Here is a 26,139-nt window from a genome sequence, read left to right on the forward strand (position 1 = left end):
TGTTATTCTCTCATTATCCCAATTACAATGAGCAGATAAAAGGTCCAGAGTTCATTTCAAGTGTGCTATTTGCATTTACAATCTGTTGCTGTCAACTCTCAAGATGAGATCCAAAGAGCTGTCACTATCAGTGAAGCAAGCCATCATTAGGCTGAAAAAAAAAACATCAGAGAGATAGCAGAAACATTAGGCGTGGCCAAAACAACTGCTTGGAACATTCTTAAAAAGAAGGAACATACCGGTAAGCTCAGCAACACCAAAAGACCTGGAAGACCACGGAAAACAGCTGTGGTGGATGACCGAATAATTATTTCCCTGGTGAAGAAAACACCCTTCACAACAGTTGGCCAGATCAAGAACACTCCCCAGGAGGTAGGTGTATGTGTGTCAAAGTCAACAATCAAGAGAAGACTTCACCAGAGTAAATACAGAGGGTTCACCACAAGATGTAAACCATTAGTGAGCCTCAAAAACATGAAGGCCAGATTAGAGTTTGCCAAACAACATCTAGCCTTCACAGTTCTGGAACAACATCCCATGGACAGATGAGATCAAGATCAACTACCAGAGTGATGGGAAGAGAAGAGTATGGAGAAGGAAAGGAACTGCTCATGATCCTAAACATACCACCTCATCAGTAAAGCATGGTGGTGGTAGTGTCATGGCGCGGGCATGTATGGCTGCCAATGGAACTGGTTGTCTTGTATTTATTGATGATGTGACTGCTGACAAAAGCAGCAGGATGAATCCTGAAGTGTTTTGGGCAATATTATCTGCTCATATTCAGACAAATGCTTCAGAACTCATTGGACGGCGCTTTACAGTGCAGATGGACAATGACCCAAAGCATACTGCAAAAGCAACCAAAGAGTTTTTTAAGGGAAAGAAGTGGAATGTTATGCAATGGCCAAGTCAATCACCGGACCTGAATCTGATTGAGCATGCATTTCACTTGCTGAAGACAAAACTGAAGGGAAAATGCCCCAAGAATAAGCAGGAACTGAAGACAGTTGCAGTAGAGGCCTGGCAGAGCATCACCAAGGATGAAATCCAGCGTCTGGTGATGTCTATGCGTTCCAGACTTCAGGCTGTAATGGACTGCAAAGTATTTGCAACCAAGTATTAAAAAGTAAAAGTTTGATATATATATATATATACATACACACACAGTTGCAAGAAAAAGTATGTGAACCCTTTGCAGTGATCTGGATTTCTGCACAAATTGGTCATAAAATGTGATCTGATCTTCATCTAAGTAACAACAATTGACAATCACAGTCTGCTTAAACTAATAACACACAAAGAATTAAATGTTACCATGTGTTTATTGAACACACCATGTAAACATTAACAATGCAAGTGGAAAAAGTATGTGAACCCTTGGATTTAATAACTGGTTGAACCTCCTTTGGCAGCAATAATTCAACCAAACATTTCATGTAGTTGCAGATCAGACGTACACAACGGTCAGGAGTAATTCTTGACCATTACTCTTTACAGACCTGTTTCAGTTAAGCAATATTCTTGGGATGTCTGGCGTGAATCGCTTTCTTGAGGTCATGCCACAGCATCTCAAATCGGGTTGACGTCAGGACTCTGACTGGGCCACTCCAGAAGGCGTATGTTCTGTTTAAGCCATTCTGTTGTTGATTTACTTCTATGCTTTGGGTCATTGTCCTATTGCAACACCCATCTTTTGTTGAGCTTCAGACAGATGGTAGACAGATGGCCTTGCTCTCCTGCAAAACTTGGGAATTCATTTTTCCTTCGATGATAGTAATCCGTCCAGGCTCTGATGCAGGAAAGCAGCCCCCAAACCATGATGCCCCCACCACCATACTTCACAGTTGGGATGAGGTTTTGATGTTGGTGTGCTGTGCCTCTTTTTCTCCACATATAGTGTTCTGTGTTTCTTCCAAACAACTTAACTTTGGTTTCATCTGTCCACAGAATATTTTGCCAGTACTGCTGTGGAACATCCTGGTGCTCTTGTGCAAACTGTAAACGTGCATCAATGTTTTTTTTTAAATGCAGTGGCTTCCTCTGTGGTATCCTCCCATGAAATTCATTCTTGTTTAGTGTTTTACGTATCGTAGATTCACTAACCGGGATGGTAGCATTTTTGTAAGTCTTTAGCTGACACTCTAGGATTCTTCGTCACCTCATTGAGCAGTCTGCGCTGTGCTCTTGGAGTCATCTTTACAGAACGGCCATTCCTAGGGAGAGTAGCAGCAGTGCTGAACTTTCTCCATTTATAGACAATTTGTCTTACCATGGACTGATGAACAGCACCGCTTTTGGATATACTTTTATAACCATTTCCAGCTTTATGCAAGTCAACAATTTTTAATCGTAAGTCTTCTGAGAGCTCTTCTGTGCGAGGCATCATTCACATCAGGCAATGCATCTGGTGAAAAGCAAACCCAGAACTGGTGTGTGTTTTTTATAGGGCAGGGCATCTGTAACCAACACCTCCAATCTCATCTCATTGATTGGACTCCAGTTGGCTGACACCTCACTCCAATTAGCTCTTGGAGATGTCATTAGTTTAGGGGTTCACATACTTTTTCCACCTGCACTGTGAATGTTTACATAGTGTGTTCAATAAAAACATGTTAACATTTAATTATTTGTGTGTTATTAGTTCAAGCAGACTGTGATTGTCTATTGTGACTTAGATGAAGATCAAATCACATTTTATGAACAATTTGTGCAGAAATCCATATCATTCCAAAGGGTTCACATACTTTTTCTTGCAACTGTATATTTATATATATATATATATATATATATATATATATATAGAAAAAAAATGTCTCACACTCTCAAACACTTTATTCACAGTGTCTCTTTTCAAGCTATGAGCTAAAATGTTGGACTAGTGTTGAGTGAACTTGTGTTTTCAAGTTCGACGTACAAGGCTCAGGTTATCTAAGAATTCTATTATGGATTTCGCTACCATGGACCATAAACGTCTATTCACACTTCCGCAACTGTTTTGCGGTCTGCAAATTGTGTATCCGCAAAACACAGACACCAGCCATGTGTGTTCCGCATTTTGTGGACCGCACATGACTGGTACTATGATAGAAATGCATATTCTTGTCCGTGGCTGTGGATAAGAATAGGACATGCTCTATTTTTTTTTGCGTGGCGCGGAATGGAAGTGCGGATGCGGACAGCACATGGTGGTGCTGTCCGCATCTTTTGCAGTCCCATTGAAAATGAATGGGTCCGCACCCCTTCTGCTAAATTGCAGAGCGGATGCAGATCCATTATGCGGACCTGTGAATGGATCCTTAGTTACGGTCCGTGGTAGCAGAATCCATAACGGAATTCTTACATAACCTGAACCTTGTATGCCAAACTTGAAACACAAGTTCGCTCACACCTAGTTGTGACCAAAGGGGTGAAAAAGTGTTTTTCTTTTCACAAATTTTTTGTGAGAGTGATGCAATTTTTTTTTATTCTTATATTGTCCTGGATATGTTGCCGGATCCATTGGCCTGCACCTCTATATTGATATTTTTATATATTTGGCCTGATGTGCTGCATTTGTTATAAAAAATGGCTGTTCTAGCACAGTTTTTATTTTTTGTTTTTTACAATGGTCACCTGATAGAGTAGATAATGTGATATTTTTATAGAGCAGGTTGTAACAACGCAGTGATACCTTATATGTCTATTTTTTTATTTTTATTTTTATTATTTGGATTTACACAATAAAAAAATCATGTTTTTGTGTTTCGATTTTCTGAAAGCCATATTTATCTTTTATTTTTTGGGCGATTGTCTTAGATAGGGTCTTTTGTTTTGCTGGAAGAGATGATGGTCTGATTGGTACCATTTTGGGTCACATATGAATTTTTGATCGCTTGGTATTACACTTTTTGTGATGTAAGGTGAAAAAAAATAGCTTTTTTGGCACATTTTTTATTTTATTTTTTTGAGGCGTTCACCACACGGTTGTTACGGACACAATTATGCCTAATATGTGCATTTTTTAATTTAATTTTACACAATAAAAGCATTTTTGAAAAAAACATGTTTTTGTGTTTCTATTTTCTGAAAGCCATATTTTTTTATTAAATTTTTGAGGGATAAGATTACAGTTTGATTGGTACTATTTTGGGGTACATATGACTCTTTTGATCACTTTTTATAACATTTTGTGTGAACTGGGGTAGGCAAAATTGCAATTCCATCATAGTTTTTCCTTTTTTTTTTATGGCGTTCAAAGTACGTGATCCTTGTATAGATCAGGTGGTTACAGACGCGGCGATACCAAACATATTTAGTGTTTTTTTTTCAAAACTTTTTTAACCAATTATATGTGCGGATAGATGAAGAAGTTTGATTTTACTTACACTTTTTTGACTCAGACTCACTTGGTTCTTGAAGATCCAGTGGGTCTGATGTCTGTACAATACACTGCAGTACACTGCATACTGTAGTGTGTTGTCATTCACAGGAAGCCTGATCAGGCTCCGCTATACCATGGCAATCCGGATGCCTGTGAAGGCGCCCGGTTGCCATGGTAACCAGCGGAATGCTGCCACAGCAGCGCAACGGCCCAATGGGGGAGGGAGCTCCCTCCCTCAGTTTACCCTTCAAGCATCAGGCCGCTGCACACAGCAGAGCAGCGGCCCGATGGTTATCTCTTCCATGCAGCGGTCCCTTAGGGACTGCGGCATGGAAGGGGTTAAACGGCCAACATCAGTGCCAGCAAGCAGAGTGTCAGCTGTATGTTACAGCTAACACTCTACCCCGCTGCCGCTCTGCAAACCTTGACTTGGGGAAGGGGGGGCTTGTTGCATCGCCAGCCATCCTGAAGGAGGGGGAGGGCGGGGGGTCTTGTTGCAGCGCCGGACATCCTGAAAGGGGGGGCTTGTTGCCGCGCCGGCTATCCTGAAGGAAAGCAGGGTGACGGCTTGTATGGAGGTGAGGACAGCCAACCTACACGGCAAGGGAAGGGGGGGAGAGGGACGGCATCGGGCCGCTGCCACAGCAGAGCCACGGCCCGATGGTTAGCCCCTTCCATACAGCGGATCCTAAGGATCATGTCATGGAAGGGGTTATGTCTGCCGCTTGAAACAGACTGTCAGCTGTATGTTACAGTTGACAGCAGAGCTCGCACTACATTTTTTTACAGAAGAGTAAAAATACTCCTCTTAACAATTTTGAGGAGTATTTTTGTCGAGGAGGAGTACGAATTTTGAGGTAATTTATATATATAATGCATAGGCCCACATAACGTTATGAGGCTGACATTTCTGCAAGGAAACCATTGCTAGTCTCCCATGCAGAAATAAATGTAGACAATTTTACATTTATCCAACATCATACACTAAACATAAGACCACTGCTGCCATACAAAGCGCCCACCTGACGCTGCCATACACAGGGCCCACCTGACGCTGCCATACACAGGGCCCACCTGACGCTGCCATACACTGCACCCACCTGACACTGCCATACACAGGGTCGACCTGACGCTGCCATCCACAAACATGGCTGATCATATGACTGTGGCATCACCACAGGTCCTGTAACCACAATATAGTGTTTAGTCCAGACTCTGGAGCTGCTCCTGGTGAGAGAGAGATGTCCGCAAGGGGCGGTCTTATTGTTGGGAGAGAGGAAGGGCTTCATTTATGCCGAACCTGATACAGGGCTCCTGACTGGGGGAAGGGGGGAGAGGGAGAAGAAGGAGGAGGGAAAGGGAGACAGCACGCGCTACTGTCTGCACAGGAGAAGTTATAGAAAATCCGTCAGATGACGGATTCTTGGTAAACTCCCTGAAAGCAGCAGGTTGTAGAATAAAAATGAAAAAAGATAGATAAATAGAACCAATTGGAGACATCATTTTCTCTACACAAAAAAATAATTACTGTAAAAATTATTATTATTTTTTTTACAAATGTGTCCATATCTAGAGATTAACGAATTTCATATTTAGAAATCCGTTCACGCTTCATTTGGTGGTAAAAGCAGAATTGCGTTATGGATTCCGTTACCACGGACCATAACGCAATTCTATGACGGAATGCCTTCATAGTAGAAGTCTATGGCCTGCATTAAGGGAAACGGGACAGATCTGTTATGTAGGCCACAGACTTCTATTATGACGGAATGAATAACGGAATGCCTCTAAAGGCAGTCCGTCGTAGAATTGCGTTATGGTCCGTGGCAACAGAATCCATAATGCAATTCTGCTTTTACCACCAAACGAAGCGTGAATGAATTTCACAACATGAAGCTAATATCTATCCATATCCTTCAATAGCAAAATAAACCTCAATATACATTACTCTAATTCTACAGTTTACAGAAATACCCCATATGCGGTAGTAAACTGCTGCCAGGGCATATAGAAGTGGTCAGAAGGAAAGGAGCGCCAAATGGTTTTTCGAGGCACATTTAGCTAGAATGGTTTTTGGGCACTATTTTGCATTTGAAGAGACCCTGACGTACCCCACAGTGGAAACCTTTAAAAAGTGACCCTATTTTGGAAACTACACTCTAGAATATATTAAGGGGGGGACTTTGACCCCATAAGCATTTTACGGAATTTGGAAACACTTTAAAAATGAAAAGTTTCATTTCTTCCAATAAAATGCTGCTTTAGCTCCAAACTATTAATTTCCATAAGGGGTAACATGAGAAAAAGCACCCCATAATTTATTACCCATTTTCTCCTGAATACGGCAACACCCCATATGTGGTGGTAAACTGCTGTGGGGGCAACATGGCAGAAAGGAGCCATTACGGGTGCCAATGATTTATATTTTTTGAATGATTGGCTTATGTGGGGGTTCATTCTTGATCATTCGATATTGTGCATTTTGTTAGGTGAGGTGACAAAAAAATGACTGTTCTGGCATAGTTTTTACATATTTTATTTTTACAGCGTTCACCTGACAGAGTATATCATGTGATATTTTATAGAGCAGGTTGTTACGGATGAAGCGATATCCAATATGTCTATTATTATTTTTTTGTCAAGTTTTACACTGTGAAAGCATTTTGAATAGCATAAAATCTTGTTTTTGTGTTGCCATTTTCTGAACGCCATAGTTTTGTTTTATTTTTTTTAAGTGATTGTCTTAGGTAGGGTCTCATTTTTTTGCGGGATGAGATAACGGTTTGATTGGTACCATTTTGGGGTACATATACGACTTTTTGACCACTTGGGATAGCACTTTTTGTGAGCCAAGGTGACAAAAATGGCTGTTTTGGCATAGTTTAAAAAAAAAAAAACTTTTTAGAGCATTCACCTGAGGGGGCATATCAGGTCATATTTTTATAGAGCAGGTTGTTACAGACGTGGCGATAACCAATGTGTCTATTATATTTATTAAGTTTTACACCGTGAAAGCATTTTTGAATAGAATAAAATCTTGTTTTTGTGTTGGCATTTTCTGAGAGCCATATTATTTTTTTTGGGCAATTGTCTTAGGTAGGGGCAATTTTTTTGCAGGATGAGAGTACCATTTTGCTGTACAGACACCTTTTTGATCGCTTGGTATTACACTTTTTGCGAGGCAAGGTGATCAGAAAATGGCTGTTTTGGCAAAAATTTTATTTTTTACGGCATTCAAGTGACGGGGTGGATCATATGATATTTTTATAGAGCTGGTCGATATGGTCGCGGCAATACCTAATTTGTCTACTTGTAATTTTTTTCCTATTATTTTTAACTTAATTTTAGGAAAAGGACTTTTTTTTACTTTAAACTTTACATTTTTTATCATGTAAAACAATTTTTTTTTACTTTATTTTTTGTCCCATTGTGGGACTTCAACTATGGGGGTCTGATCCCCTGTACAATGCATTACAATACATCTGTATTGTAATGCATTGGCTGTAAGTGTATTACACAGCGAAATACACTTACAGCCTGCTTGCCTCTGAGACCCATCTGCTATGCCAGGAGTTAGTAAACCTCCAGGGGGGGCACGGACAGGAGCAGAAATATGCGCTCCTGCCCGTACTCACTGCTTACTGCTTAAGTCTAATAAAAATACAAAATTAATTAAGAATATTAGAAAAACTTATTAGGGCATTAGGGACATCTTATTAAAATTTTTGTCAAACGTTTAGCTACTCTTGAAATTTTATTAGAATTGGAAGCATCTTTCTTTCTACAAAATCTTATTTAGTGCTTTGATCTTGAGAGTTTTCTTGGCCAGCTTATCCAGAATCATAGTACCCAGGGGCTTGAACAGTGTAATACCAATATTGGACAAGTCCTAAAGGTTAAAAGATCAAGCAAAGGGAACATTTATTTCTTCAAAGAACAAGGAACATCACTGTGCTCTGATACTCAGGAAGCAGAGGGAGCCAAAAGAACCTGCCAAATGTGTGTATAACTGGATCCTATATCGGATACAATAGAGTGGGAAAAATAACATTTCTTTTTTTTGTCCAAATGAGCACTTTCAAACATTAAAAATGTCTACTTTACTTAAAAAAATATCATTTCAACCAAATTTAGTAATTCAAAATGTCTAGATGTAGGCCCCACTCACATACCCACGTTGTGGACTGCAAACTAAGAGGGTCTGCAAAACATGAACACCAGCCGTGTAAACTCCTTATTGCGATGTGGACCCATTGACAAGATGCAGCAAAAGATAGGACATGTTTGATTTTTTTAAGTGTGGAGGCATGGATCAGTAAGCAGGTCTGATGAAAGTAATCAGGGGCTAAATGAGACTGGGGTCTGATTAACATTGGGAATCTAATCTGAGGTTTGATAACAAATATTTTCTTTTTTCCTCCTCTAAAACCTAGGTGTGTCTTATGGTGCGGGAAATAAGGTACCAGAAGCAGATTTAAATGAGATGTTAATTTTATGGATCAAATGGGGTCAAAACTGTCAACTCAGACCCCATATGGCCAGCATTAAGGACATTTATTCCCCATTAAATGCACTGTATCATACTGCACATTTATAAAATGTACTTAAAGGGGTTCTCCGGGAATTAAGAAATTGAAATTACTGAAAATTCTTAAAGCTTATTTTATTATAAATATATTCCCAAATACCTTTCAATAATGGCTCATTTTGTCTGGAAGCAATCATTAGGTGAAATAAAATGGCCGTCGTCCTGTTAGTACACACAAAACCTGCCCTAATCACACAGGATGACATTCAGTTACTTCAGAACAATGTATTTCGTGTCTACTTATGACCTCCATTGCTATATAAGCTGAGGATCATACTAAACTGTAATCCCTGACAAGCAGAGCAGAGAGGAGGATGAGGCAGCTCTTTAGCTCAGTGTTGTGAAGTAACTTGTCCTCTTGTGTGATTAGGACATGTTTTGTCTGTACTAATAGGACGGTGGCCATTTTATTTCCCCTGATGCTTGCTCTCTAGACAAAACGAGCCATTATAACTAATGAAAGGTATTTGGGAATATATTTATAAAAAAAGTAATATGCAAGTATTTTAATTTTCTTTATTCCCGGAGAACCTCTTTAACCCTTTCAAGACCGGGCAATTTTCCATTTTTTTTATTTTCTTTTTTACTTCCGGCCTTCCCAAAGCCCTTTTTTAATTTTCCATTCACATAGCTGTATGAGGGCTTGTTTGTTTGTGGGACACGTTGTACTTTCTAATGGCCCCATTACGGTTGCATACCATGTAATGGGAAGCAGGAAAAAAATTTGAGTGGAATTATAAAAAAAATTATTCAGCTACTATTTTTAATAGTTCCTCTAGAGACTGCTTTTCTCATAGAGCCCAATGCATTAGAATTGGTGTCTATTAGAATTCCACTAAGTTCTTAAGGAGCACTGCAACAGGCAGGGGGTCCATAGGAAATAATGTGCGGCAACCTCGTGTCACTCAGGAGGACGAGGCTGCCACACACTACATCTGGCTCCCCCGATCCTCGCTGGGGAGGCTGATGGAAAGCCGGGAGAGCATGCTTCCAGTTTTTATCCCCACAGATGCCGTGGTCACATTTGACCACGCTATCCGAGGAGTTAAATGTATGTGGATGCCCGCTCACAGGTGAAGGGATGCCATGTTTAAAGTCCGGACCGCCAACATATATATTCATACGACGGTTAGGAAGGGGTTAAATAACACAATACTTCTGCCAGGTTTCATTTGATATTTACTGCCAAGTCAAAAGTAGACAGGCGGTGCCATGTTATATGGTTGTGGCCATCTACTTGGAACTGTCCCAGCTGTCACTTTAGGTTTTATAGCTGTACAAGTACAAAATAAGGAAATCTATGCCAACACATTTTTCAGCATATTTTCAGGGAAAATAAAAGCAAATAAATGATACCTATCAGTAGAGTTTATCCTCATTTAAATCTTCTCCGATAAAGACTTCATGTAATCTTTTCCCTATTATAATTAGATTTCAGTAGAAAAACATGCTGCTTCACTGTATGACTGCCATGATTGATGCAATTTATAAATAAGACAGGAAATTAAACTTAGGAAACAAGAAACATTAGTTCACTTCAGTACCAAAATTTACAGTTACAATGGGTAAAACCAGTGCACAGATTTATTGTGGTGTAAAGCGAAGAATGTATTTGCTTATCTGCATGTTTTACAGCATCTAGCGATATATACAACTGCTTGGATGATCAAAGTTATCCGTTCAATCTAAGCTGTGTTTATGAAATCATCAATGCATAAAAAGTGTACAAGTTATTTGCAAGGACAGACAGTAAAATCTTACCTTGTAGTGAAGCGGACAGCTATAATCTGACAAATGAGTACCCCATAGCTAAATTGTACCACATCCCATCTACCAGTTATCCTATTCTGTCGCTGAAATCAATGCTTAATTTAAGAACATTTGGTGGTTAAGTACAGTAGAAATGAATAAGGGCTCGTTTACATGGGAAGGTGAGCAGGAACTAAAGTCTGTATGAATGTTATTTTCAAATACACAAACTTGTTTGTTGGGTGATCAAAACTTTTATGTGACAAAATAAAAATCATCACAGGCTGGTCGCATATTACCTCATGCATAGAGGGGATGCAATGCCGAAAAATGAAAACTGTATGTGGATTGGCAATCATATTAACAGGTTGTCAGCATACTAGTAATAATTGCCACATATAAATGGAAATAGGTGCTGATTAGCATGATGTATTGTTGACAAGCAGAAAATCCACATACAATTTTACTTTGTGTTTTATCCCATAAACACAGCCCCCATGAGAAGCCAAATAAGCGGCACATATCAAACTCTTTATACAAGATGCCCACCAGCTGCCAGCTTGCTGTATGTTCCCACTATTGAAAAATTCAGGGATACTAGAGGTCACAGATTTTCTGTACCTGGGCCATTCCAAAACTTTGATCCTCTTCAGGCAAAGCCATTCTTTTGTTAATGTGGAGAAATGCTTCAGGTCATTGTCATGCTGAAAGGTTTTGTACCAGAATTAACAGATATTTGGAACTGTTCAGAATTCCCTCCACTTTGACTAAAGCCCCAGTTCCAGCTGCAGAAAAACAGCCCCAAAGCATAATTCTGCCTCCACTATGCTCCATTGTGGCTATGGTGTTCTTTTCGTAATGTGCACCAAACATACCTTTTGAAATTATGGGCAAAAAGTTCAACCTTCGTCTCATTTTCCCACATGTTTTTAGCAAATTTAATGTAGATTTTGGCAAACATACCAAAGCTTGGAGGTTTTTCTTTGTAAGAAAAGGCTTCTGTCTTTCCAACATTCCCCACTGCCCAGACATATGACGAATATGGAAGATTGTTGTCACATACAATACACAACCAGTACTTGCCAGAAATTTGTGCAGCGCCTTTAATGTATGCCTCTTGGCAACCTCCCACACCAATTTTCTTCTGGTCTTTTCCTCAACTTTTGAGAGACGTCCAGTTCTTGGAAATGTCACTGTTTTACAAAATGTTATTCACTTCTTGATGACCATCTTCCATGTGTGTTCCATGGTATATCTAATACCTTGGAAACATTTTTGTACTCCTCTCCTGACTGATACCTTGCAACAATGAGATGCCTTTGAGGCGTTTTAAGCTCTTTATGGACCATGGCTTTTGCTGTAAAATATCAGGAAAATCCTACTAGAACAGCTGAACTTTATATGGGGTTAACCAGAACCACTTTAAATGATATCAGTTTTGTACTGACTACTAGTTAGGGCCCATTGACACAACCGTATGTATGTGTCCGCACTTTTGCGGAACGGACACATAAATATGGTTATGTCAATGAGCCACATTCATTTCAATGGGCCTGAAAAAGATGCGGAAAGCACACTGTGTGCTGTCCGCATCCGAACTTCTGTTCTGTAGCCCCGCAAAAAAGATACCGCATGTACTATTCTTGTCTACAATTGCGACCAAGAATTGGCATTTCTATTATAGAGCTGGCCATGTATGTTACGCAAAATGCAGAATGCACACGGCCAGTACTGTGTTTTGCACACTGCAAAACACATACAGTCATCTAAATAAGCCCATAACATGAGTTTAAATATGGTTGGCTAATTCTGAGCACAACCACAACCTGAATTATAAAAGGTTGTTCACACTTCCAACCACGTTATTTTAGTTTTGTTATTTTTATTTCCCCCTCTAAATGATTTTAGTTTGCTTTTTAATCAATTATACACATTATGGGTCACACTGAAGGTGGAAATAAATCTGAAATAATTTGTCTTGGTCTTATTTTTTCACATGACAAAAATCGGAATACTTTTTATATCCTCTGTAGATGTGACTTTTACCAGTTCAATTCAGGAACATTACATGCAACTAACAACACTTCACATACAAATGAACGACTTCTGACAAACACAAATTTCTGTAACATTTATTTATTAATTTTTTTTAAACAATAATAAGAACAACATAATAATGTTTACAGGGCATCACAATTTGGCTTGTCAAGTTTATGGCTATACAAGCTAGGTCCAGGTTTTCCAACCATTTTAACCCCTTCATGGCACAGCAATTTTCAATTTTTGTGTTTTTATTTTTCACCACCTGCCTTCCCAGAGCTATAACTTTTTTTATTTTTCTGTTCACTTAGAGGTATGTCTTGTTTTTTGCAGGATAAGTTGGTGCGAAGCTGGTGCAGTGGGAAGCTGGTAAAAAAATTCTAAGTTAGTTGGAATTGGACCATCATTTTATGGATTTCAATTTTACAGCGTTCTCTATGCAACATAACTGACTGTTGCTTTCATTCTCAGGGTCAGTACAATTACATAGTGTCAGGACCACAGACTCAGATTCAGAATGAGAGCCTGCAGGGTCACACTGGACCTCCCTCTGTCAGCTCTCTATCATCCAAAGCTAATCAATCTTAGCTGCTGCCACTGATATCAGGCTGATGAGACACCTTGCATTAAATAACACCTACTGTAAGTACACTTTACAACTGCTAGCATTCACAAGTTACTAAAATCATATAATAAACGCTTCGTCTAAGGTCATGGAATCATTAGAAAACAAGAGTGAACAAGTGAAGTTTTAATATAAAAAAGGAGAGTGCGTACAAACAATGTGGTTATCAAAGAAAATACAAAATAAAAGATGATAATTACACTTACCAGTAATTGGATTTTCCATTTAGCCTCCACAACGGCAATAAGCAGGATACCCTGCCTCCCAGGGACAGAAAACAACGTGGAGAACAATCATTTAAAAGCCTCCTCCCCTTTACCTTCTTCAGTAAGTATCTGAGAAACCTAAGATGATGCTGAATAGGTATATTTATTTATGCTTCCTTTATCTGATGAAAAGGTATAGAACATAGCAACAAAAAAAGCAACAAAGGATTATCGACAAATCAACATAAGTTTGGGTGGGAAATCCCAGTGCCGTTGTGGAGGCTAAATGGAAAATCCAAGTTTAAATATTATCTTTTCCATACGCCGCCCCAACGGCACTAAGCAGGAGGAATAACAGAGGAATCAAAAAATTAGGGAGGGACCACTACAGACAAGACTTTACGCCCGAAGGAAAGGTCCCTATTGGAGATAACATCCAGTCTGTAGTGTTTGAAGAAAGTACTTGGACTGGACCAGGTGGCAGCCTGACATATCTGGGCCAGCATTTATTGGCAACAAGAAGAGAAAGGCGCTCATAATGTGAATATGTAAGGTACTGTTTTACCTCACTTAGGGGAGGTAATTTGCTCACCGGTTGGGGTTGCACCAAGTTGGGTGCAACCACCGTGAGGGCTGAGAAAAAATAAGGGTTGGTTGGTGCAGCCAGATTTGTCCAATCACTCTTAGTGTCGGGGCCAAACCGCCAATCGGGTGGATGTAGGAACTGTAGAATTGCTGGACCATAGAAGTCCAATGGATATGCGGACAATGGAGAGCGCAGAACCACAACCAAAGGTAGAAATAGATTCAGTTTATTTCAAGACCGTCTCTGAGGAATCACAGCCATCTTAGCTTCAATGGCGGAGCAGACTTCCTCTTTAATGATAGATTTCAGGCTGTCCACTAAAGATGGAGTCTCTTCAGCCATAATCTTATCTGTACATCTCTGGGAAAGGGGTTTCTTTATGTGGCCGGCAAGCTGCTTTGTACAGATAGCACATTTTTCCTTTAATGAAGGTTCCCCACTTTTGCTGGCTCTGTCCTGCAATAAAAAATAACCCCTTCAGGAAGAGCTTAAGAGTAATTAAATTAAGTGGGAAAGTTCACTATTAAACCACAATGGTGTACAAAAAATAAAAATGCAAACAAAGAAGCATCTATCAGCAGGAGGCTTACCGGGCTTAGGGCCTTTGGAGGGTATGCAGACTTGTCAGCAGGCAGGGACACACAGATGCGTACGCCATTCTTTGTCCAGCCGGCATTTATCCAGTACTTCCGGGTCACACACGCAGTCTCGTAATGCCGGCTTCCACCCCTAGATTGCTTCGCATGGAGGTGCAGGTATCGCCCGCGGCTGCCTGCGATTCACAGGACTTATGCCTAGACACCGGAAGGGAATGTATCTTGCCCTGGATCCCAGCGCCCTGCTGCAGCCCTCCTGAAAATTTAACCAGGGGAACGGATGGACCCAAAAAGGCTAATCGACGTCTTCCTAAGTTGGAGGGAACCCCCGCTATATTCTCCACTTCATCCCGGAGGGACAGGAAACAACTGGAGAAGGTAAAGGGGAGGAGGCTTTTAAATGATTGTTCTCCACGTTGTTGCCTGTCCCTGGGAGGCAGGGTATCCTGCTTAGTTCCGTTGGGGAGGCGTTTGGAAAATATACAGACATATACAAATAATGCAAAATAGCAGTTTGGAAAATAAAAGGGATAAAACAGAACTTAAAGGGGTTTACCTTTAAATTACCCATAATCTCACCCAGGCAGTTTATGCTCCGATGCTCTCCCTTGCTCTGTGCAGGATTGCGTAGGGCAAGGGTTCTTTTATTTACTATAACACACTGCCGGGCAGAGGCTTCCGCCCGGCAGTGTGTTCCGTGCCGTCATCGGCTCTAATTAGCGGCCTTTAGCGCTGCCCTAGCCGTTTTACAGTGCTCACCAGGCTCACTGCCTCTGCCTGGCAGCCTGAAGGAAAGCCCGGTTTGTCACCGGAACTCCACAAAATGCCTTTGCCCAGTGCGATTCAGCGCAGGGCAAAGGAGAGCATTGGCCTGTGAAGTAAGAGGAGGTCAGCGAGTATGGTAATGAGCTTTTACGCCAATGTTTACGACCTCTTCTGTACACCAGGTATGCCTCAAAGTCTTTGTATTACCATATATTTTCGGGCATACAGTAGAGACCAAAAGTTTGGACACACCTTCTCATTCAAAAAGTTTTCTTTATTTTCATGACTATGAAAATTGTAGATTCACACTGAAGGCATCAAAACTATGAATTAACACATGTGGAATTATATACATAGAGTGTGCAAAGCAGTAATCAAAGCAAAAGGTGGCTACTTTGAAGAACCTAGAATATGACATATTTTCAGTTGTTTCCCACTTTTTTGTTATGTATATAATTCCACATGTGTTAATTCATAGTTTTGATGCCTTCAGTGTGAATCTACAATTTTCATAGTCATGAAAATAAAGAAAACTCTTTGAATGAGAAGGTGTGTCCAAACTTTTGGTCTGTACTGTACATCCTAGCGACTTCATATTACCTCCATCCTAATGTCCAGCATACTTGCGTACCAAACATGGTGGAGGCAATGGCAAGATAGCTGAAGTTATTTAATTGCTCCCTGTTACTGAGCAGAAATCAATTTGATTTTGATACTGTGACATCTACAGTGTCCCCAGTGCCATCCAAAGTACCCCCAGTGCAATCCACAGTGCCACCAAATACCATTCATTGTCCCCTCATACCATCCAGCCCCCCGTGCAATCCACAGTTCCCTCAGTGACATCCACAACACCCCCAGTGCCATCCACAGTGTCCCCAAATGCCATCCACAGTGCCCCCCAGTGACATCCACACCATAGCAATTAACCTGTGTGGAAATAGTCAAGCTGTGACTCATGCACAGTGTGTACATTGCACTGTGTATGAGCCAGTACAGGCTTCACACAGAAGCCTATTTACTGAATAGACGGTTGGTAGTCCTGACGGATGGGCACTAGTGTGCAGGAGATATGACCAATGAAAGCCGGCCGGAGGCAGTGACGTCAGTGATGACATGTCGTCTCCTGCTTCTGAAAGGAAAAGAAGAAGACGGCGAAGGAATGGAAGCCCTGAAGTCCCTGCAGGAACGGTCACATGATGATGAAGATGATCGTGGGAACACCTGCGCCGTGGCGGGTAAGTATAGCTGTCCTAATCTTCTTTCCAAGTAAAGGTAAGAATGAAAAAATTTTGACCCTGGGGCCAGAGAACCCCTTTAAGTTCAGAAAAAAGATTTAAATGTGTTGATTACACGTTTTACTGAATCTTTTCCAATAAAACTAAATACCAATCTGCTCAACTCCTCCTGCTCTATAACATGCTCCCTGCAGATTGCACTGTATTTTGTGGTGATAGCTTCTCTTCAGATCCCCCACTGAATCTTTTAACACAATTGCATTACACAAGCAGGTCAGCCACTCACAATTTTTTGCAGTGTTATATATGTTGATGTCACTATAACAGGCATTGGAAGACATCAATCCAAAGGCAGGCAAGCAAACAAATAATGCGACGTGGGACCAAACCAAACCATTATAACCTATGTCACCTTCTTATATGGCACAAACGTTTGGTGAATGTCCCACATCCCATATTCACAAAGAAAAGATGGCAGTAAGCTTTTTCCAAGAGATAGATAAGCTACAAATTTTCCACAACCAGAATTGTGGATGGAAACTTCTCAACATTTACAGTGGCAGCAAAATGGATGAGATTTTGCTAAATCTTATCCACACACTGCAGAAAAAAAATCCATGATGAAACTGACCTGCCTAGCAGATTCTAAATCCACAGCATACACATTCAGCAGAATGTCATTACAAACTAGAAAGTTTATTAGCACAGAATTGTGGACTTAGTTGGATATAAAAAAAATCATGTTCAAGAGTGGACAGTCAAAGAAGAGAAAACACTTTATCTAGCACTAGAATATTGAAAATGACATTTTTTAACCCTATGAGCTGCCCAGAAAGATGTCTTAAGGCCTTTTAAGTGCCAATTTGCAGATATTTTATTATATGTACAGTATATGGCAATTTGTGTCCAGTTGCTTCTAAGAGACAATGTGTTGGTGTCTTCAGCAAAGTGTATGTGATGTGTCTGAAATCATATTCTCATAACACATAAAAAAAATAAAACTGCATTATCTGTATGAACAATTCTTTACTATGTTTATTAGAGCTGGGCACTGCCTCCACTTTTATGATCAGAAACATCAGAACACACAAATCCATGTACATTATACTGTATGTATAACATAATAAAAAGCATTCATTATCATGTACATTAACACATACATTTGACTACTGTCAACGACAAAAGCTTTGGAACTGTTCCAAACCTTGTGCATACAGCATGTACCCATTAACAAGCATGAACCATGCCTATGGAGCGATCAGCAACTACTTATGGTATCTTGAAGTTGTGATACTCTTAAAGATAGTGGCTTTATTAGAATGAGTGTTTTTCTAATTCAAAATGCGATAAAAATAGATATAAAAATTCTTACTCTGAGACAGCCCACTCTAAAACTTCACTGGTGTCTGCTAGAAGATGATTTTTCTCAAAGGAAGTATTTTCACATGTCGCTATAGGAGTGAGAGTCTGGGGCGAAAGAGAATCCATGCTACCAGTAGGTGTATCTTCTTTTGGAGAGTTGTTGTTATCTGCAAAAGCATGCAAAATTAAAATACCCTTAGAAATTATAGAAAAATGCATGTTACTCCTAAAAAGGGACACAAAAATAATAAAGAAAACAAAAATTACACTACCAAAAACTTTCAATACAGATTATAAAAGATCAATAAATGGTAGTAGGATGCACAGGGTTGTTGGTTCGCCAACCAGGGTACTCTCAGTCCAGTAGTTTCACCCCACTACTAAATAAATAACTTAGAAAGATAATATAAAAACTGGGCACACCTGAGAATATTTAGGTAACCACGCTTTAATAAAATTGGATAAAATAACATACGATATATCTAAAAACAGGTGCGGCTTAAATATGTAATTATATCCGATAACCCCTATATAGCAATCAAAAAGTCTCAATAAGTTGTACGGTTGAATAGGTACCACCTGTGGAAAAGATAGCATTAAATCAATAAATATGGCATATTAAATCCTATTATTAAAAATAGTTCCCAGTTCGTGTATGGGGAAATTATATGTAGCAGCGTTTGTCTATGACGTAGCAATAAGCAGGTATGACAGCAATGCTGACAGTAATGGTAGTGAAAAAGTTCAAATTCCTATGCTCATTCCAATTGGCAGCAGAAAACAAGAGCAAAGTCTTCCATATCCATATTGCATACAGTTACAACCTTGGACATTAGGCCATTGGAAAAGAGTCACTGAATCAAACTGTGTCTAGCGCGGTGTTGCCCATACTATATGCAGCGGCGTCCTGCTGTATTACTAGCTTAACGGCGCCCCGCTAAAGTTAGGTGCTGTGACTTAGGTGCTGTGACTTCTTCAGTGGGGACATTTTAACCCCGAAACGCGTCTGGTCAGACCCCCCACTTGAATGCTAATGCACTATGATGACACGGTGAAAGACCAGTGCCGAATATCAGTTTGAAATTCCGCGTGAGAGGTGGCACCAACACTGAGTCCGTATTCAAACCGACGGGCTCACGTGCAGCGAAACAAACAGCTTGGAGGACATAAGGACAATACTCCATTGAGGTCTGCAGCTGTAGGACAGCAGAGGTCGAAACTACTGGTAAGACTGTTCTGATAATTAAGCCGGCTCAATCACTACAAGTCACAGCACCTAACTTTAGCGGGACGCCGCTAAGCTAGTAATACAGCGGGACGCATATAGTCTAGGCAACACCGCACTAGACACAGTTTAATTCAGTGACTCTTTTCCAATGGCCTGATGTCCAAGGTTGTAACTGTATGCAATATGGATATGGAAGACTTGGCTCTTGTTTTCTGCTGCCAATTGGAATGAGCATAGGAATTTGAACTTTTTCGCTACCATTACTGTCAGCATTGCTGTCATACCTGCTTATTGCTACTTCATAGACAAACGCTGCTACATATAACTTCCCCATACACGAACTGGGAACTATTTTTAACAATAGGATTTAATGCTATCTTTTCCACAGGTGGTACCTATTCAACCGTACAACTTATTGAGACTTTTTGATTGCTATATAGGGGTTATCGGATATAATTACATATTTAAGCCGCACGTGTTTTTAGATATATCGTATGTTATTTTATCCAATTTTATTAAAGCGTGGTTACCTAAATATTCTCAGGTGTGCCCAGTTTTTATATTATCTTTCTAGATTATAAAAGATGTCTTTCCCATAAAAACGAACTGATCGCCATTTTCTTTTCCTAATTTGAAGAAAACCATACTGTACATGGAATTTGGGAGAAGAAATACACATGGTATATGAAATCTACTTTGTTTTGGCATGCAATATGCATACTGATAGTGAATATGTATACAGTAGAGAATAAGTGTCACAGAGGATTCTAATACCCTAATTTATACAACTTTTCAAGTAAACTGCTAATATAGTTGCCACACACATACAAAAATATGTAGTTTACATATTTCTTAAACCACACCAACCCCCTCTTCCCCAAATCATATCCTTAACTGGAATCCTGCTTCTTTCCAACCTGCTAGAAACTCGGCAGAACAGTATCACTATTAAACCAGAAAGTTATTCCGCAAGGCTTCAGCAGTGTAAGATTTCTAAATAATAAGGGCAGCCAAAAAAAAATTTAGAATGAGGTCAGCTAGCGAAAACAATTCATTTTCTGCAACAGAGGGGAAAAAAGTCCATTTGTGCCAGAGCTTCATTAATCATAGTGAAAACTTCCAAAGGATACAGAAATGAAAGTAGAACATTTTCCAAATAAAAAATTTAGAAGGTTGTTAATTTAACAGGTGCCAAAAACTAGGCAAACAAACCACACACTGCAAATAACCATGATATATATATATATATATATATATATATATATATATATATATATATATATATAGTTTATCATGATAAAACTGTATAAACCATAATTAATGTTTTCTTGTTGGGCATCTATGGCCATCCAATTGGTACTGATTATTTAAATGATTATGGTACATTATACATTTAAAAGGGTTGTCCGGGTTCGAAGCTCAACCCGGACATATCCCTTTCTTCCCCCACTCAGCACCTGACATGAGCATTTCATACTCCAATGATCTCCATTGCTCTGCACCGCGCACAGCAAGGGCTTTTTCTGAAGACCTGGTGACATATCAGGCTCTCTATGGGCAAGCTAGGCGGAGGCTTACGCCTAGCAGTGAGCCTGAAGACATCACCGGCACTAATGGGTGGGCCTTAGCGCTGCCCTAGCGTAGTGCTAAAACTTGCCCATCAGTGCCGGTGGCATCACAGTGTGCTACTCTACCACAGTGCACCTTCTAGAGGGCCATCCACCATCCAAATTAACTACTTCATTTATGGGCCCACCTGGCAAAGGGTCATAAGATTTCAAAAAGGGGTTGTCCGAGTACTTAATATCGATAACCTATCCTCAGGACAGGTCATCAGTATGTGATCAGTGAGGTTCTGAATCACAGCACACCCATCAATCAACTCTTGTTAGCGCCATAGCCCCCTTCGCAGCTTACCAAGCACAGCAAGGTCCATTGGATAGCTGCTGTGCTTTCATTCCCCCAACCGTCCCCCCGCCCCCCCTGTGTGGTTTTGGGATTTTTGTTCACCGTTTTTGTGATCATTTTGACCCCACGGGGTGAGATCTTGCGTGGAGCCCCAGATCGAGGGAGATTATCAGTGGTATTGTATGTCTTCCATTTTCTAATAATTGCTCCCACAGTCGATGTATTCACACCAAGCTGTTTGCCTATTGCAGATTCAATCTTCCCAGCCTGGTGCAGGTCTACAATTTCGTTTTTGGTGTCCTTCGACAGCTCTTTGGTCCTGACCATAGTAGAGTTCGGAGTGTGACTGTTTGAGGTTGTGGACAGGTGTCTTATACTGATAACAAGTTCAAACAGGTGCCATTAATACAGGTAATGAGTGGAGGACAGAGGAACATCTTAACCCCTTAGGGACCGGGCTCATTTTCACCTTAAGGACTAGGCCATTTTTTGCAAATCTGACCAGTGTCACTTTATGTGGTGATAACTTTAAAACGCTTTGACTTATCCAGGCCATTCTGAGATAGATTTTCCGTCACATATTGCACTTCATGACACTGGTAAAATGAAGTCAAAATATTAATTTTTATTTATAAAAAAATATAATATTTTTGAAAAATTAGCAAATTTCCAAGTTTCAATTTCTCTACTTCTTTAATACATAGTAATACCTACAAAAATAGTTATTACTTTACATTCCCCATATATCTACTTCATGTTTAGATAATTTTGGGAATGACATTTTATTTTTTGGGGATGTTATAAGTTTAGAAGCAAATCTTGAAACTTTTCAGAAATTTTCAAACACCAACTTTTTAAGGACCAGTTCAGGTCTGAAGTCACTTTGCGAGGCTTACATAATAGAAACTACACCCCTCAAGGTATTCAAAACTCATTTTAAAAACGTTGTTAACCCTTTAGGTGTGCCACAAGAATTAATGGAAAATAGAGATACAATTTCTAAATTTAACTTTTTGGGTAGATTCTTCATTTTAATAATTTTTTCCCAGTTACAAAGCAAGGGTTAACAGCCAATCAAAACTCAATATTTATGGCTCTGATTCTGTAGTTTACAGAAACACCCCATAGGTGGTCGCAAACCGCTGTATGGGCACACGGCAGGGCGCAGAAGGAAAGGAATGCCATACGGTTTTTGGAAGGCAGATTTTGCTGGGCTGTTTTTTTTACACCATGTCCCATTTGAAGCCTCCAAAAAAGTGACCCCATTTTAGAAAATACGGGATAGGGTGGCAGTTTTGTTGGTACTAGTTTAGGGTACATACGATTTTTGGTTGCTCTATATTAGACTTTTTGTGAGGCAAGGTAACATGATCATGTGGTATTTTTATAGACCAGGTTGTCACAGACACGGCGATACATAAATAAAAAAAAAAGTGTACATATTAGGTAAGTTTTACACAATGATTTCATTTGTGTTTCCATAGTCTGAGAGCCATATTTTTTTTCAGTTTTGGGGTGATTATCTTGGGTAGGGTATGATTTTTGTGGGATGAGAAGGGATGACAGTTTGATTGGCTCTATTTTGGGGTGCGTATGACTTTTTGATCGCTTGCTATTACACTTTTTGTGAAGTAAGGTGACAAAAAATGTTTTTTTTTTTTTTTTTTACGGTGTTCACCTGAGGGGTTAGGTCATGTGATATTTTTATAGAGCAGATTATTACAGATGCGGCGATACCCAATATGCATACTTTTTTAAATTTATGTTTTACACAATTATTTTATTTTTGAAAAAATGAATAAATCATGTTTTAGAGCCTCTATATTATGACAGCCATAGTTTTTTCAGTTTTTGGGAGATTACCTTAGGTAGGGTCTCATTTTTTGCGGGATGAGATGACTGTTTGATTGGCTATATTTTGGGGTGTATATGACTTTTTGATCGCTTGCTATTACACTTTTTGTGATGTAAGGTGACATAATTTTTTTTTTTACGGTGTTCCCCTGAGGGGTTAGGTCATGTGATATTTTTATAGAAAAGGTTATTACGGATGCAGCGATACCTAATATGTATACTTTTTTAATTTACTTACGTTTTACACAATAACAGCTTTTTTAAAACAAAAAATATATATATGTTTTAGTGTCTCCATATTCTGAGCAATAGTATTTTTTGGGCGATTGTCTTAGGTAGGGGCTCATTTTTTGCAGGATGAGGTGACGGTTAGATTGGTACTATTTTGGTGGGCATACGCCTTTTTTGATTGCTTGCTGTTGTACTTTTTGTGATGTAAGGTGACAAAAATGGTTTATTTAGCACAGGTTTTATTTTTTATTTTTTACGGTGTTCATCTGAGGGGTTAGGTCATGTGATATGTTTATAGAGCCGGTTGATAGGGACGCGGCGATACCTAATATGTAAACTTTTTTTTTCCCCTAATTTTTTTTTTACTTTATTTGGGGAAAATGACGTTTTGGTTTATTTTTACTTGAAACTTATTTTTTTGGGAGGCAAACTTTCTTTTTTCAACTTTTTTTTACTTAATTTTTTGTCCCAATTTGGGGTCTAATCCTCTTTACAATGCATTCCAATACTTCTGTATTGGAATGCATTAGCTGTATGAGTAATACAGTTTGTATTACTCATACAGGTTCCTGCCTGTGAGATCCAGGGGGCTGGATCTCACAGGCTCGTCACCGGAAGACAGCGCCGATGCCTAAGGAAGGCATCGAGCTGCCTTCCATGCCATCGGGTCCCCCTTACAGGCGCACAGGGACCCGATGACACCGCCGACCGCCGCCACAGCAACCTGCAAAAGCCGCAATTGAATTGACCACAATTGGTCACAGGACCGCCCCCCCGCGCATTGTCCCCAGGTGCCTGCTCAATGATTTGCCTGCCATAGTTTTTTTTTTTTTTTTTGGCACCTTGTTCCGATCACCGCCCGCCACGCGGCTGTGATCAGAACTACACATGACGTACCGGTACGTCATGTGTGCTTAAGTACCGGGACATCATGCCGTACCGGTACGTCATGTGTCCGCAACAGGTTAAAGAAGTTACAGGTCTGTGAGAGACAGAAATCTTGCTTGTTTGTAGGTGACCAAATACTTATTTTACCGAGGAATTTACCAATTAATTCATTAGAAAGCCTACAATGTGATTTCCTGTATTCTTTCCCCCCATTCTGTCTCATAGTTGAAGTGTACCATTGAAAATTACAGGCCTCTCTCATCTTTTTAAGTGAGAGAACTTGCACAATTGGTGGCTAACTAAATATTGTTTTGAGTTTGTTACAGTGGGGCAAAAAAGTAAGAAAAGACCAGACTTATCTGAAAGTAGAAAACTGGCAACTCCAGAAGCACCACAGAGTACAACCGACCAGCTAGTTAGAAGGCAGGAAGAAAATCTATAAACTGCACCTCAAATAGTGAGAAGCGGCTACTTATGGGAAAGGAAAATTACCAACAAGCAACATCTGAAGCAAGGGGTGTGCCATTCAATAAAACACAGACACACTAAGATCCACAGTGAACTTGTCAATTTAACCCACGAGTTGCCAGTCTCTCCGATCTCCTGGTACCTGCCACGGGAATGTCCGTGACACTACTGCACCTCAGCCCTATTCACTTGAATAGGATTGATCTACACCTACTCTGTGAACAATGAACGTGACATCACTTGTATAGGAAGATACTGCAGCTCTCACCGTGGCCTCTTCAAACAGCTGATTGGCTGGGGTGCCAGGTGTCCGACACCCACCAATCACATACTGGTGACCTGAAGGACAACTCCAATAATGCCTGTTTCTGTGTGGTAAACAGCAGTTATATTTGCAATAGGGTTACGATACCAAAATTTGGATTAGATTTTGATACCATAAAAAAGTATTGCAATACTCGATAGCAAACGAAAAAATAAAAAACACCAAAAAAGCAATGTGCAATCCATATTTTATGGAACGTCTGGCCCATAATAGAACAGTCCTATCCTACTTTTTTGGGGGAAGATAAAGTGACTAAAAAATTACAAATCATTACTTTATTTTTATAAATTTTTTCTGTTACGGTGTTCAACGCATAGGAGATATTTTTTTTAATAGTTCGGACTTTTTCGCACATGGTGATGCCCAATATGCTTTTTTTTTTGTTTATATGTAAAATTAGGAAAGGGGTGATTAAATATTGTGATATTTGAGGGTTTGTTTTTTTTACATTTTATTCTTTATAACTATTAGCCCCCTTAAGGGGCTAGAACCTGTGATCTTTAAATCCCTTGTCCTATTCACACAAATAGAGCTCTATCAGGGTGAATAGGATTTTACACTGTCCTTGCTGCCATTTGTTTTGAGCACACAGCAGTAGGGAGCTTACCATGGCAGCCATGGACGGCTTAAATAGCATCCTGGCTGCGATGGTACGCGATTTCACTGCTGGGGCTCTGATTGGAACTGCCACTGCCACCAACAGATATACTAAAGAGGAGGGGAGGGACCCTGTGGCCACTGCGCTACCAATAAATATAATACTGGGGGGGGGCGCACTGCGCCACCAATGGTTATAATACTGGATTTGGGGGGCGTACTGCGCCACCAATGGAGATAGTTAACATGATTATAATTCTGAAGGGGGAGGCCACTGTGCCACCAATGCACATGATTAACCTTCCAATACAAATGCTGGTGGCAGTATGACATACCCGGCCTCAATGACACTGCGCGGAGACCCCCATCAATTAACCCCTCAGGTGCCGCTGTTCGGCAGATCGCTGTGCCCTGTCAAAGAGGCCGGATGCTGGGTATGTGATACCGCCAGCACGCGCAGCCTACATTTGCATTTAAGGGTTAATCATATGCATTGGTGATGCAGTGGCCTTCCCCCTCAAT

General features: G+C 40.1%; 1 protein-coding gene across 2 annotated transcripts in view; it reads right to left on the reverse strand.

The window, feature by feature from the left end:
• Nucleotides 1–26,139, reverse strand: part of ARHGAP10 (Rho GTPase activating protein 10) — a 353,126-nt gene that overhangs the window by 49,190 nt on the left and 277,797 nt on the right. Inside the window, exons 20-21 of one of the 2 annotated variants that reach the window (XM_044300381.1) lie at nt 18,129–18,285; nt 13,080–14,613 (exon numbers count right to left, since the gene is read on the reverse strand). In XM_044300381.1, the coding sequence (XP_044156316.1) occupies nt 14,580–14,613; nt 18,129–18,285 (191 nt within the window). In that variant the 3' untranslated portion in view covers nt 13,080–14,579. Of the gene's footprint in view, nt 1–13,079; nt 14,614–18,128; nt 18,286–26,139 lie in introns of those variants that run through there. The other variant, XM_044300373.1, reaches the window with a different exon arrangement.

Source organism: Bufo gargarizans, chromosome 1 (genome assembly GCF_014858855.1).
Source record: "Bufo gargarizans isolate SCDJY-AF-19 chromosome 1, ASM1485885v1, whole genome shotgun sequence".
NCBI classification, from domain to species: domain Eukaryota; kingdom Metazoa; phylum Chordata; class Amphibia; order Anura; family Bufonidae; genus Bufo; species Bufo gargarizans.